Genomic DNA, 14,000 nt, shown 5'->3' on the forward strand with positions numbered 1-14,000 from the left:
CGACCGACTCGTTTTTCCCATCTATAGGAAATATTTAATCCCAAACAAGCCATGCCAAACCAAAAACCTAAGGCGCTGGCAGCGAAGCGGCAGAGGCAGAGGCAGCGCAGCGACTGCTGCCGAAGAAGCAAAGAAACGGCGGCAAGGACGGCTCGATGCCAAGAACCCCTCGAGCTGAGATGCCAACTATGCTGTGCAGCTAGCTGAATCCTCTAAGGCAAATAAAATGCTCGTCATTTCGTCTCAATAGGGATGCTCTAATTGCTCCCCAGTGTTAAAAACCCACATGCGTTCCGGGGAAAGTCTAATAGCATTAAAAACGCAATTCATGTTGTCCGCAAATATCCGTGTCCGCTTAATAGAGATATCTTTATTGTTGTGGTAAATGCGTAAAATCCGCCAGGAAACAAGTGCTCAATATATACCTTAATTTCCACAATGAAATCCCATAATAATCATATAATTTTTTATCCATATAATCGTTAAACAAAAGAAATACAAGTTTTTTTAAATCCTAGCATACTTTCTGGAGACCAAATGCAGTGAGGAAAAAGTAAGTCAAACATTATTGTTCTTGGAACTAGACTACTAGATATAAATATTGATATGCGTTGGCATTACAGATTAACAGCCTTTTGGCTTAAAACAGAGAAGTCTACCCTTCAGGAATTAGCCCGAAACTAGCCAGAATGTCAGCTCTGCTCCGCAAGGGGCGTCGCAGTCGACGCTGGCGTTGGCGTTGGCGCAAGACGTGAAAAACAAACAGGCAGAGCAACAGCCACAACAACAAAAGTGGCAAATACCAGGCGACTGAACGTGGAATCGCCAGACTGAACGGGGGTGGTGTCAGTTGTTGGGCGTCTAGTCCGTCCGCCGTCGGCGATATATGCCCGAAGACCCGAACTCGAAATCCAGCCCGAACCCAACAGCCGAACCCGCATTCGAATCGAAATCCCAATCCGAAGCCCAACCTGTCATCTCGTCCTACCTTTGGGGTGCGTTTACGGCTTCTGTATATAGCTCTGTGATGGGTTTTTCGAGTTTTCGGGCTTACGTAGAGCTCGCCATGGAAACTGCCTCCCTGTTACTCAAACTCGTCCATCCCGCCGTGTTCGTATGTATCTGTATCTCTTTTGAGGTAAATGAGTGGTTTTGGTTTTGGGGTCTGACGAAACTCGCTTGGAATTCCGGTATCTATATGCCTGGGGCAGATATATCTATCGTGGGGATGGATGGCCGCACACAGACGATGGTAATTATACCTATATTTGGTTATTATTATCGACTTTTTCGATTCTATATGCCCAAAAAGTGGGGTGGACCCAAAACATTCTTGTGATCGATCCTTTTGATCTCTTCCAAAATATTTTCTCCAGTAACTTGAGCTTTAGGTTACGAATAGATATACTAACATTTCCAAATTCCTAACTATTAGATCCCTGAATCTCGGGTTATGGAACTGTCAACCAACCAACTATGTATGTTGGTCCACTCAAATTGCGGGTCTTGTAAGATTTAGTTTTCGTTTGGCATCGGGCCAATTGAAACAAGTTTTCCTATGGATACTCCATATAAGCGAGTCGAGATGCTGAGCTGCTTGGTTCGAAGTCGGAATCGGGTTCTTGGGACATTTACTATAGGCATTGCAGACTCACATCCGCTAGCAGGGGGCCATGGCAACTGCAATATATATATATAAAAGTTTAGGCGAACGTACAGAAAATCCATTCCAGGCCAAAACACACACATATCTTTGAGATGCTGGGAAGCCGAGATGCCGTGGCCATGTGTATCTGTATCTTGTACATATAGCTGTAACTTGAAGTATCGCTGCCCGGTTTGGCAGGTGATTGGGTTTGGTTTTGGGATTGGGACTAAATAGCTTGGGCGTCGGCAGCGAAGTCGGCAGAGATGAAACCATTTGGACGAAAGCGTTTGATGGATTAGACTTAATACAATTCGAAGATATAAATGGATAACGCTCAGTTTGGGTTCGTATTTTTCGGTCGGTTCCCTTCCATCTCGATGCGATTTTGTTTCGGTGGTGGGAAATCGCACACAAAGCATATATCTGGTAGCTGGTATATATTAGGTGTGTGTACAATGTACGTATATATGGAAAAGTATTGGAAAAGGTATAAAACCACAGCATCAACCTCTGCGGCGGGTGGTGCTAATGGGTGGGTTCTGGGTGGCCTGTCGCTTGGGGACTCCGGGTTTTCGCTTTCTCGGATGCTCGGATGCTTGACGATGACTCGACTCTATTATAGTATATTCCAGCAGCTATCCGCTGCTGACCAGCCAAGGAAACTTTTCTACAAACGCTTTTTGCGGTGGAGATGAAGGGCGGTGGTGTGGGTGGCTGTCGCAGGGGGTAAAAGCCCTTGGCAACCTTTACAAAACGAGCTGGAGCATCGAAGAAAATGACCTTTCCTTTTGCCATTTCATGACTCCGAATACGAGTCCGAAGTGATTGCGATGAGCCAGGAACCCTACAAGCACACACCCTCAAGCTCACACGCTTCGAATTGCACAGCGATATACATATAAACGATATATGTATGTACATATAAGCAGTCGAACATCCATAAATCGCTAGTGGAATGTTCTTAAACTCGAGCAAAGTTGGGGGTCAATAGTGTTAAATATTTAGGATCAGTTTGGCACCTTAAAGTATTCCTTATACCCGTTACTCGTAGAGTAAAAGGGTATACTAGATTCGTTGAAAAGTATGTAACAGGCAGAAGGAAGCGTTTCCGACCATATAAAGTATATATATTCTTGATCAGGATCAATAGACGAGTCGATCTGGCCATGTCCGTCTGTCCGTCCGTCGGTCCGTCAAACCACCCAAAGCTGCCAAGCCCACATTTTTGAAATATGTTTTAATATTTTTTCATTTTTGTATTGGTCTTCTAAATTTCTATAGATTTGCATCGATTTCTAACTTTTTGCCACGCCCACAAACCGCCAAAAACTGTCAGTGTTGAAAACTCTCTCCCGCACTTCCACTAGCTGAGTAACGGGTATCAGATAGTCGGGGAACTCGACTTTAGCGTTCTCTCTTGTTTTATATGCAAATAATAAAAGTGTTTTAAACTTTTAATACAAAAATAAAACCTATATGAACAATATTTAACAATAATTCCTTTACGTGGTCTTAAAATTATAAATTCTTTTTAAAGTAGTATCCATTACAAAAATTTATGATTTTCAAATCTGCTACTCGTGTAATAGAAAACTCGTGTTCAAAATAGAAAACTTTTCTAAAACATTTCTTTTATGTTACGTTTCAAGTAGTTTGGTTCCACTGTAAGGGGGAGGACCGCCCTCCCGCCCAGAGCTCCACTAAGCTCATCTATTATGACCTTTTTCTGAAGAGATGCGGGGATTTAGCCCTGGAATTTATTATGGTTATGTATTATATTGAACCTAGCTCCTCATCCCTGGGGACAGAGCGAGCATTGTGAAATCGCTGCCACGACCCGAGATAGTATTTTCCATTACCTTTTTTGATTAGGTCCCGGGCCTTGGCCCCTCTTCCTCGCTGGATTCCGATGCTATGCCAGTTTGAGGTTCAGTTCAGTTGGGTCTCAGTGCTCCGTTGTGGTCCCTCGACCGAAGGTATGTGCATATCTCCACTGGTATCGCCCCATCTTCCGCTCGTTCCCCATTGTGCGCACTATAATCTATATGTGATGTCCGCCTGCAGCGTCCGTCGGTCGTTCAGTGGGCTTCCCTGATTATCTTTTGCTATATAGCCCTGTGTGTATATTTGCAAGTATCTATGCGACGACTGTCGCACCCAAAAGCACCATAGGGACCTGAATTTTTCCTAGTAATTTTCTTTGTGCCTTCTGCCACTCCAGTTGGCAGTTGCCAGTTGCTAGTTCCCTTGCCCGCTTCCCTCGCTCGATTCTCGATTCCGTGCCACTGCCCCCTTGTTAGCGAAGTCGACTCTGCTGTTGGTAATCCCAATCCCGATTCCGAATCCGATCCCCCTCGCCGTCCATATGATGTGAGCTCATTGCCGTCGCTACTACGAGTTTATTGTCATTTCCATATCGCGGGGCTTAACATCTCGTGTTATGCCCTGAACTACATGGTGGTGTAATATCGCTCTATTTGCACTGTGGTGGTGGGAACTGGATATTGGAAAAATCAGTTTGGAAAAGTTAAAGGCTATAAAATTAATTAATTTGTGTCTATATTCTATGTTGATATTAACAGTAGTTATTCGAATTTTACCGAAATACACGGTTGTAATTAATGTAGCCACAAAACCGATTAGGAAGAGGGGCATATGAAATTGTAGTTAATCCCTGGGGCTCGTCATCTCTTGCAAGGCAAACATGCACAAAAACTGAACAATTCACTTAAAAAAATATAAGAAAATGGCAAATCGATTTGTTCAACCCAAAAGCTAACCCAAATGAAATCCAATACATGTCGCAGGATGTATTCGGATGTTCGCAGGGAAAGGGCGTCAGAAAAGATACCCTCTTTGGTACCCTAGTGCGAATCCGCTCGTCATCTCTGGCACAATACAGATAGATAGATAGCCATCTATCGCAGGCTGTGTGGCAAGGAAGCGAGGAAAGGCGTTGTGCGAGCACAAGAAACGAACTCGCAATGTTGGAGCGGCGCATGACAGAAAGCTGAGGGCCCATCGTCATTATCGTCAGAACCTCCAGAGTCTCGGCTCAAGGGCCATCATCATCATCATTATTATCATCCTCATCCTCATCGTCGTCATCGTCATCGTCTGCAGCAGCCTCCAAAAACCCAAGAGGCTTATGCCGCACCGACAACCCAAATAAGAAGTACGGGGTATAAAGCTGAGTAGCAGAACCAGAGACTAGAGCACCAGACTTGTTTCGCCATCACCGCCATCGCCATCAGCTGCAGTCGGTTCTCACGTTTTCCGCTCGGAACGAATATATATAGCTACATGCGAGTATATCTGCACTCTAGATGAACGGGTATTCGTAGAGTCGCTCTTGAGCCGGGGTCTACAGTTTTGGCGAGCCATTCGTATTTGGCATACAATGGAAACGATTATGGCATCGTATGTATGTTTAGCGATTAAAGGGGTCGATTGGCTGAGTCTGGGTCTGGTATGGTGAAAGAATCAATACTATATACGCAACTAACCGCCAGCCAAAGTAAATAAATGAAATGGCATACATTTACAGCATGCTAATGGTTGCGGGGCGATGATGATGAACCAGGTAATTGCCTTTGGTTCTTCCCATGAAAATATCATCGGTTATAGAATGATCTTTAAATAACTAGATTACTCATCGAGTTAAGAGACAAATAAAAATCCAGTCCAGGCTAATCACCGATTTAATTTCATCACATTTCTAATGAAACATTAAAATTCAAATAAAGATTACCTTATTTAGAAATAGAGGGTATTATGCACAGTTTAAAAATTTACAAAAAATCCGCATCCCCTGCTTTCCTAGCTGTAACAATGAAAAAGTTTTCTATATACATATACCAGATAAAATTACCTTCATAAAGTTTGGGGAGCACTGCATGGCAGTTAGACACGCCAGGTCCAATGAGCCACCCTTGTGGGTGAGAAAAGCGCGTGGAACCAGTGGGACTCGATGATTCCGACACAATAAAAAAGTTACACCCAGACGCGCTATATAAATGTCATAAATAGAATAGGCCCCAGAGCTCTAACATTTATAATCCCAATAAAAGGCGACGTACTACGATTTTCTTCTAAGGACAAGAGAATAAAAGCGAACTCAAATTTAATGCAACATCCAATTGAAATTATGGTTAGCAACGAAGTTTCATAAAAAGAAATATATACCCCGCATATCTAAGATGAAATATTTTTTTGGCCCATATTGTCTGTATTTATAGTACCCTGGATATGGCTAAAATTTAGATCGTGATTTACTTGGTGGTTAGCGTGATACACACATCCCTTCCCTTATATTTCTGTGCATCCACCGATCACAAAAAGTTCCTGACCGGCAAAACCCACGTCAACAGCACCCAATTGGACATTTTTACATGCCCTTCGGCTTCACATCCTCTCAGTCCTGCGATTGGCATATGTACTAGACCGTCTATATATGCCGAACCCCAGCTACACTCGAGGGAAAAAGAAGAAGCGGCACAAAAGTACGAGGACGAAGATGAGGATGAGGTTGAGCGAACTGAAGAGCTAAAGGTAGTATATATAGTCTGTCCTCATGCTCGTCGTATATCCCTCAACGGCAATTCCGCTTTCAGGGTTTTATGTCAGAGCTCTTAACGCGCTGGGGTTTCAATTTTGCTTTGGGGCGCAGCCGTGTGGCAGTAACCTGAGCCAAAGTTGTTGTGTTTGCATTGATGTTGCCTCTTCTTCGCGTTCTACCTTTATCGGGGAGCCCTCGAGCACCTAACCCTACACTCGTAGGTTTTCCGCCTGTAAGAGTGCTATATTCAAGCCGTCGCCGTCGTCGTTGCCGTCAGTCGAGTCTGACGACGTCGGTCGGAAATCCTTGAAACGAAAGTCCTGAAGCTCCTGCTTCAGCTTCAGCTGCCAACCCAGGAGGGTTGCCATCGTATGGCGAAACTTTGCCGCAACCGGAACGGCTAGCGATGTAGCAATGGCGATGTGGCGTATCCAACGCTCCATAGACCCGGTTGTGTAATCGTAGCGCCCTTAATCGACACTGCGACATTGGCAACTAAATACCTTTTCTATATATTTCCTGCAGTCTTGACTAAGCAACTTCATAACTTATAATGTAGCTAATAGGTATTTTGCTTTAACTCAATTACAATATAAGAAAACCAATAGGTGAATATGTTTCTTTCAGTGCACTTATATGCTCTGCAATCTGTAGGTGCGAGTGTGATTGTGAGTGTCCACCTTCTGGCACCGCAAGGTCCCTCACCGGGATGCTGCACTGCTGGCATCCGCTTCCCCCACATTTCGTCCTGAGTCCTTCGGACTTCGCCCTTCGCCGCCCCACCCCCGGCTGTACTCCCATCTAGAATTGATGTAGCACCTACGGTGCTCCCTTTCCCTCTCCATCTGCCCACTTCCGGAGCTTCTGTGCCACGCACGTTCAACTTCAACTTCGCTGCAGGTCATTCGGACTCGTTCAGTCACATTCCACATCGCGTAAAGTTTTCGAGGACGAACGTAAAGTTTTAGCGTTGATTGTTCGTCTCGCTGGGGCGGGTGGAAAGTTGTCTTATAGCTTGGTAACCTGGTCAAAGAACCAGATACCCAGCCCGAAAACGTTTTAAGAACAACTATAAAGGAGCATCACCTTGACAATGTCAATTCTGATTACCTTGCAAACAAAATTATGGCTTATAATTGCTTTTGAAACATGTAGTTGAGGAGGAAATACCAAGTAATTATATTAATTTTATATGCTTGTTTGAAAGTTCCATATGATATACAAATGGTTGGTATACGCTTGCTTATTTGTTTATAGTTTAATCAACATTTTCAGTAAATTAGAGTAAAATTAACGCTGTTTTCATTGAGACTATCTTTTACCCTGCAGAGGGTACTCAAAGATCTATATATACTTATAACCTAAGGCACACGTTTTTGGTTGGGTTCCTATTCTAAGGATTTGTCCTTTTCCTCATTTTTTTTCGCAGCGGTCTCAAAGATCTTCTCCAGCTGCGTGAGCAGGCCAATGGCTCGATAGTTCTCCTCCATCAGGGCGAATTCCTCCAGGGGCTTCAGTAGACGCAGTGCATCCTTGTAGCTTTCCACGCAACGCGGCAGATTCGCCTCATCGCTGGTCTCTGAATAATGACCGGGACTATTGGCTGGCAGTAATTCCGTATCTTCAGGCAATTGCTCACTGAGCGATTGAATCTTCTGAATCTTTAAACCACAGGTCATTGGACCGCCGTTCTCTTCTGATTTTCGTTTAGTTGCCCTGGCTGGCAAGTCATCGTTATGCTCATCATCATTATCCTCGTCATCCTTGATTTCTATGAGTTCAGGTGGCACCTCAATGGCCACGCAATCATCGTCGTCTTCGGGCTCCAATTCTTCGGGTTTTGGATCCACCTGTGGGAAATGGACCAAGCCAGATTCCAGTTCCTCCTGCGACTTCTTGTGGGCCAGGGTGATCTTGTGTTCATTCCGGCCGCAATAACTAACTATATCCCGGAGGTCCAGGGAAAGCGGCACGCGGCGATTGGTCACCTGAACTCCCACCGAAAAAGTAAAGTTGTAGCGACTTTTGAAGTGCTTGAACCACACTTTGTCGGGAAAGAATGAGTCTATCTTCAGGATGTCCCTCAAACTAATGGCCACAGAGCGTAAATTGTCCAGGTCAAGACGACCCTGGCGAACCAACTGTGATCGCTGGATGTACTCATAAACGCACTTTTCCAGAAACGCTATCTTTCTCTTGCGACGCAGGTGCACTTCATCCGAGGTGGCTTGGTTTTGGCAGGAGGTTGTGACCAATGTCTTAGTTCGATACAGAGGACGATCGATGGCCCTTTGGTCACTGCTCGTGAGAGTAGGTTCCGGCGATCTGGGCGCCAGGCTGCAAGCCATCGAGGTGTGTCGTCCACAGTACGACATTATGTCCCTCAGGTCCATGGATCGTGGTGGCCGGCGGGTTATCGTGATCTGACGATTCGACAGGGTTATGTTGTAGGCGGCCTTGAAGTGATTGATCCACGGTTTGTTCGGCACGAAACCTTCAAGTCGCATGAGGTCCCGGAACTCGATCGCACGGTTGCGAATCATCTCCTCGTTGACATCGCTGTGGAGGTAGAATTGGGCCCTCTGGATGTACTCGTACAGGCAGTGGCCCAGAAAGTTCAGCTTGCGCCGGCGCAGCTCGGCATCCTTGTTGGCCGGCTGGCTCAGCCGATTGGTGGCCTCGTGGAACTCCAGGATGGCCTCCCGATTGGACACTATGCTCTTGATTTGCTCCCAGCTGCAGTTGAAGTTCCGCGCGATCTTGCTGTACATGGGCACAATGTCGTACTGTCGGATGGCGGCCACCCGCTCCTCCAGAGTCAGCACGTTGCGGATGCGCTGCGATCCATTTGAATTCTCGTGGGCGTCGTAATTCTGTAATGACATCATGGTTTACTTCTTTTTAAAGTCAGATTTATAGGCTAAGTTATGAAGCTAAGAGTGCATTACATGCGAAACTATAAACTTTACGTTAAATAAATATTGTAGGAACTGTCATTTTTGTTTTTAACTCAATTGTTGTGTTGGCATATGCTAGTGACTGTATCTGTGTCCGGATATATCACGCTATACGCTTTTATGTACATATATGTATATATAATAACGCACATGTCCTCGACTGATTCTCAAAAGGCTCTCCGCACATTTCAGCTGAGAGATAACAATTTCAAAAGACTTAACTAAATGGAAGCATTGCACTCTCACTCTTACTCACTACGAAAGTACTTACGTCAGAGTACATTTCCACTCCCACTCCCACTCTCACGCTTTCACGTTCAGGTTATCCACTCTCTCTTAGCGTGCTCTCTGCTCTCCCTCGTGACCGATAAAGTTCTGCTCAGTTCACAATGAAGGTAATGGGTAATACGAAATAGTTATTATAGAGACAAGTGATGGTTATCTTGTATACATACCTCTTAGTCGCACAGCTTAGAGCATAGAACACACTTTGCCACAAATGTGCAGCAGTTTTTTAGGCACATGAAACTCACTAAATGTGCGGGCGCACGTTTCCACAGTTTCCAGAGCGAGTGCAAATCGAAGACTGAACATGAGGACCGAACAGTGCAGAGATCTGGACTCTCTTCCGTTTTACGGAGCGCGAAAAACCGGATCTTTGCGAGAGACATTCCGCTCTTTCTCTCGCGATCTAAACCGACTTCCCACAATCCGAACGCAGCTACAAGTCTGCGGTATTTGTTTGTGGTATGGGATTTATTTTCGGATCGAGAGTAAATAATCTCTTGCTAAAGCACCTATAACTGGTTTAACATGCCGAAATACACAAATCGCATTACCACCTAATCGGAGCGAAAACTGGTTTGATTTGTATATATAAGCTATTTCTGCTCAATTTATATCTAGTGCTTCATTTAACGTTTATTTACCTGGTGAACATCAAAACTCTGAAGTGGGAGCCTAACGTTCACCATATAATATATTTTATTTTTATAATTATTTACTTAATTTGGGTCTCAACTCTCATTCTAAATGTAGTTTAGAGGTAAAAACTAAGCGCAGATCGGATCAAAGATCGAAATCCTCGTTCTGTGGCGGATTTACGACCGATTTTTCAACTTCAGTTAGCAGTCCAATGGCCCGAAAGTTGTCACTCATCATGGCGTACTCTTGTAAAACCTTTACGTAGGCCAAGGCCATATTTTTACTGTCGATGGATTTCAGCGAATTTTGTAAGGTGGCGACTACTGCAGGGTCCACTTCATCACTACTAGGCTCATCTTCCTCCTGTTTTTGTAAGGAAGCGACTACTGCAGGGTCCACTTCATCATTACTAGGCTCATTTTCCTCCTGCTTTTCAGGAATTCATCTTTAGGTTATTTCTATAATAACCAAAGTATCTGTTTACTCACCTTAACTACTGTCGTTGCTTGAGATTTAACAGCAACGATAATGGGAAACAACTGGGAGGACTAGAAAAAGCTTTCGAAAATTAAACAGATTTTGCATTTTCAAAGAGGAACTAACCTGATGTAGGTTTTCTTTTGAGCTAGTTTCCCTTTCCAACGACCTCATTTCCTCTACCTCGTTAATTTCAATAGGCTAAGGAGTTCATAATAAGTACTAATAATTTTCTGATGATCTGCTAGAAATAACCCACCTCTATCTCTAATTTGATGGTAGATTCTTCTGAGGTCGAATCCGTACGTACTCGTATTTCTAGTTCCTTCGGCTTCGTCTGCAATAATAGTATTAATTGATGTTGTGACTTTTTATTTGTGTTCTACCATTTGTGGCGATATGCTGGTTTCCTTATTTACTGCCGCTCTAGCCTTTTTATCATCAGCCCATTTTTTACACACTTTGCAAAGCTTGGATGGATTTCTAGTCACCTTTCTTAGGTATGCACACCTCTTGCAACCACTTTTATTTAGGCCGATTTGTTTCTAAGATTAGTTTTATATGAAGTAGCATTTAACTTAGCCTTCAATTGGTTCACTAACTATACTCACCAAGTTAATGGCTTCCTTTAACTTTTGGGTTTCAGCACTCAACTGTTTTTTATGTTTCTAAAAATGTAAATCTAATTCAGTTCAAAATCGACCAGAATTCAAAAACATGGATAGATAAGGAAATAAAATTAAACAAAAGATAGCGCTATAGGCGACTATCAGATACCCCTTACTCCGATAATGGAAGTGCATTTGTATAGGTCCTTACATTGATCAGCATCGGCTTCTCAGTAAGCTGTTCAGTCTTGTCCATCCTGGCCTTCGTCAACTGGTCTAGGCGATCCCGCCACCGCTCGCAGAGTCCCTTGGTCTTGTGCTGTTCCTGCACCAGGTAGAAGGAGCTGCCCACGTGGATCTCGCGCTTTGTGGGATCGGTCTCCGCTTGGATTTTAATCCTCAGGGAGACCAGGCGGCTGTTCACCTCGGAGAGCATCTCCTCCATTTGCTCTATGTGCCGCTTGACCTTGAAGATTTCGGCATCCTGCAGGTCAATCAGCATGCTCCTGTACTTGCCAATAAGTGCCTTGGAGCGAATCACTTGCTTGGCTAGCGCCATGGATTGTTCCCTGTAGTCCGTAATCTTCGCGTAATTCTTCTCCTTCTGGAGGACGGTGCGCAACTGATCGAGCTTGTTATAGGTATTCTTAAGGTAGCGGCTGGCCCTACGAAGATTCGACTCCGCAGATGCAAACTCGGCAGCATTCGGGGCACGAAATCCTGGCGGGGCAGGACCCAGGGCAAATACCCGGGACTGCAGGTTGTCCGGTAAAATGGATTTCCTCTCCATCACTTTAGCAAAAATAGAAGACTTCCACAGAGTTTGTGGCTGCGGAATGATATTGCCCAAGTGATTCAGTTGGGGTTGCCAGATCGTATTTATCGATAAAGTCTTGCTCCAATTGATCAAGATTGCATAATATTACAAACTATTATTTATTTTACATATTTTTAAGATTTCTTGTTTATTTCTTTATAAACATTTTTTCATTTTCTATTACGTGCAAATGAACTTAATTTCTTATACCCCGATTGTGATTATGGTGTTGCCAGACTGGTTTAGCTAATTCTTAAACCCCAATTGCTCCAAGATTACCGTTTGCGTGGATGCACTTTATTACTCTTAAATATGTAAAAAGTGTTCAGAACCGTTGGTTTTTTCTTTAAAAATTCATCAAGGTAGACCTTTCTTTATGTATACAACAACGGTATGGCCAGAACGCAAGATTTTAGCCAATACCTAAGCCACATTTGTTCAGAACCAGATTCGTGGTTCAGTGATGTTAGCAAATGCATAAACCATATTAAATTAAAGTAAAGCAAATAGATTTATTTATAAATGTAAAGGAAAACTTATAACCAGAGGTATCAATTAGGAATGTGCTTTAATAAATAAATCGTTTAAAAGTATTATTTTTTTTTTTTAGTAATTTGAGTTTTTTTTTTGTGCGGACCCTACGTTTGATCCACCTCGAAGTCTTTGCTCTTGGCTGGATATTGAATGGCGCTCTCCGCCTGCATAAGCAGTCCAATGGCTCGGAAATTATCCTGGAACATGGCGTACTCTTGGAGCGCTCTTAGGTGTCTCATTGCCTCCTCCGCGTTGCTTATGGAGATCTCGTCCGCGGGTTCTGACGAATCATTAACATTGGGACCGGCGGCATTAAAGACTGTGATGTGGTCCTCTTCCTGCGTCCGATCCGTTTGCATCTCGTAGTCATTCTTGATCTCGGTATCGACATCCTCAAATGGCAACTTTCGTTTCCGATACGGACGAATCTGCCGGGAAATAACTGTGCTGACAGTGGTGCCCATGGACAACATCCTGCCTTTCGGGATACCGGTGTCCCCACTGACCACCGTTTCATCGTAATCACTGATGGTAAGTTCCCGCGGCTGTGGGAGAGGCTCGTCCTTCAGAATCTCGGCCATCTCGTCGTAATACAGCCAGTTTGGATGGTAGTGCGGCCCCTTCGCCAGGTGCTTGCTCCTTATGCAGTAGTAGGTCTTCTTCAGGTTCCTAAATTTGCGATCCAGCTGAACGGCATTGATGTCTGTCATTCCCTGGCTCTCAAGGACAACGACCATTTCCCCCCAAATGTCCTTGATTTTTCTTCTCGGATCCCGAAAATCAGCTTGGCGTTCATTGTAAAGGGACAGTAAAAGTCGGGTGTTGGACGCACACCACTTCTTTTCGTCATCTGGGTTATTGTAAGTTTTCTATTAGTTTTCCTTTTGCATTGGCGTACTTTACTTACACTTGAAATCCATTGCTATAAATAGCAACTCAGTTGGATGACGAAAGAATTGTCTTTCCTAGGCTGCGATTTTTTTCTGGCGGCGTGGTAAAGGTATCATGATCCAAGCAGCTGTGTTTTGTTTTTTCTCTATCGATAACTATCGAAAAGGTTGCACGAAACAAAGATGGGAACGGTAATTTTGTTTTTTGAAGATGCATTTAAGTTATATTTGGCTTATACACACTTCCGGAGATAAGTACTCTCTATTTTATATTTACTTGATAAATAACCTTCACACCTTTTAAAGCGGGTTCCTGGCAAGTTTTTTTCGAAAATAATGTTCTTTTTAATTTAAAAATCTCCCAGTAAGGATTCACTGGGAACGTAGTTTCAGCTTTAGGCCTTCTACTACCTAATTATAGAGGATATATATTGGTATGGGCGTGGAATACCCTACAAATGAACACATAAACTATAACTGTGCTGCCATCTATCGGCAACGTCACTTCCATTTGCAGACGCTAGGTGTCGCATAAAAACAGCTCGCTGTTGCAAACATGTAAAATAAGTGGATATCACTTGAGTATA

General features: G+C 43.8%; 3 protein-coding genes across 5 annotated transcripts; all 3 read right to left on the reverse strand.

Moving 5' to 3' along the window:
• Nucleotides 1-7,440: 7,440 nt before the first annotated feature.
• LOC120449809 lies at nt 7,441-9,762 on the reverse strand. Its single transcript, XM_039632455.1, has 3 exons — nt 9,619-9,762; nt 9,435-9,538; nt 7,441-9,079 (listed from the first exon to the last, which is right to left on the reverse strand). The coding sequence occupies exons 2-3, from the start codon at nt 9,444-9,446 to the stop codon at nt 7,595-7,597; spliced, it is 1,497 nt and encodes a 498-aa protein (XP_039488389.1). The 5' UTR covers nt 9,447-9,538; nt 9,619-9,762; the 3' UTR covers nt 7,441-7,594.
• A 296-nt stretch (nt 9,763-10,058) lies between these two features.
• On the reverse strand, nt 10,059-12,014 carry LOC120449812. Of its 3 annotated transcripts, none has more exons than XM_039632460.1 (7): nt 11,384-12,014; nt 11,176-11,232; nt 10,951-11,109; nt 10,824-10,895; nt 10,691-10,765; nt 10,576-10,635; nt 10,059-10,516 (listed from the first exon to the last, which is right to left on the reverse strand). In XM_039632460.1, exons 1-7 carry the CDS (start codon nt 11,960-11,962, stop codon nt 10,232-10,234), a joined length of 1,287 nt encoding a protein of 428 aa, XP_039488394.1. In that variant the 5' UTR covers nt 11,963-12,014; the 3' UTR covers nt 10,059-10,231. The 3 variants fall into 3 exon arrangements, with proteins under 3 accessions (XP_039488394.1, XP_039488393.1, XP_039488392.1); XM_039632459.1 differs by having other exon boundaries at nt 10,059-10,513; nt 10,824-10,901; XM_039632458.1 differs by having other exon boundaries at nt 10,824-10,901.
• Nucleotides 12,015-12,481: 467 nt separating this feature from the next.
• Nucleotides 12,482-13,583, reverse strand: LOC120449818. Its single transcript, XM_039632466.2, has 2 exons — nt 13,431-13,583; nt 12,482-13,373 (listed from the first exon to the last, which is right to left on the reverse strand). Exons 1-2 carry the CDS (start codon nt 13,441-13,443, stop codon nt 12,628-12,630), a joined length of 759 nt encoding a protein of 252 aa, XP_039488400.1. The 5' UTR covers nt 13,444-13,583; the 3' UTR covers nt 12,482-12,627.
• Between the last annotated feature and the right edge of the window lie 417 nt (nt 13,584-14,000).

Source organism: Drosophila santomea, chromosome 3L (assembly GCF_016746245.2).
Source record: "Drosophila santomea strain STO CAGO 1482 chromosome 3L, Prin_Dsan_1.1, whole genome shotgun sequence".
NCBI lineage: Eukaryota > Metazoa > Arthropoda > Insecta > Diptera > Drosophilidae > Drosophila > Drosophila santomea.

What these genes read in the sequence shown, in the direction of transcription:
- LOC120449812 (XM_039632458.1), bottom strand. Translation starts at nt 11,962, where the DNA reads ATGGAGAGGAAATCCATTTTACCGGACAACCTGCAGTCCCGGGTATTT. An exon ending in TAAAGGAAGCCATTAACTTG is followed by an intron (nt 11,110 to 11,175) that starts GTGAGTATAGTT and finishes AACTAATCTTAG; the next exon opens with AAACAAATCGGCCTAAATAA. An exon ending in CAAAAGAAAACCTACATCAG is followed by an intron (nt 10,636 to 10,690) that starts GTTAGTTCCTCT and finishes AGCTTTTTCTAG; the next exon opens with TCCTCCCAGTTGTTTCCCAT.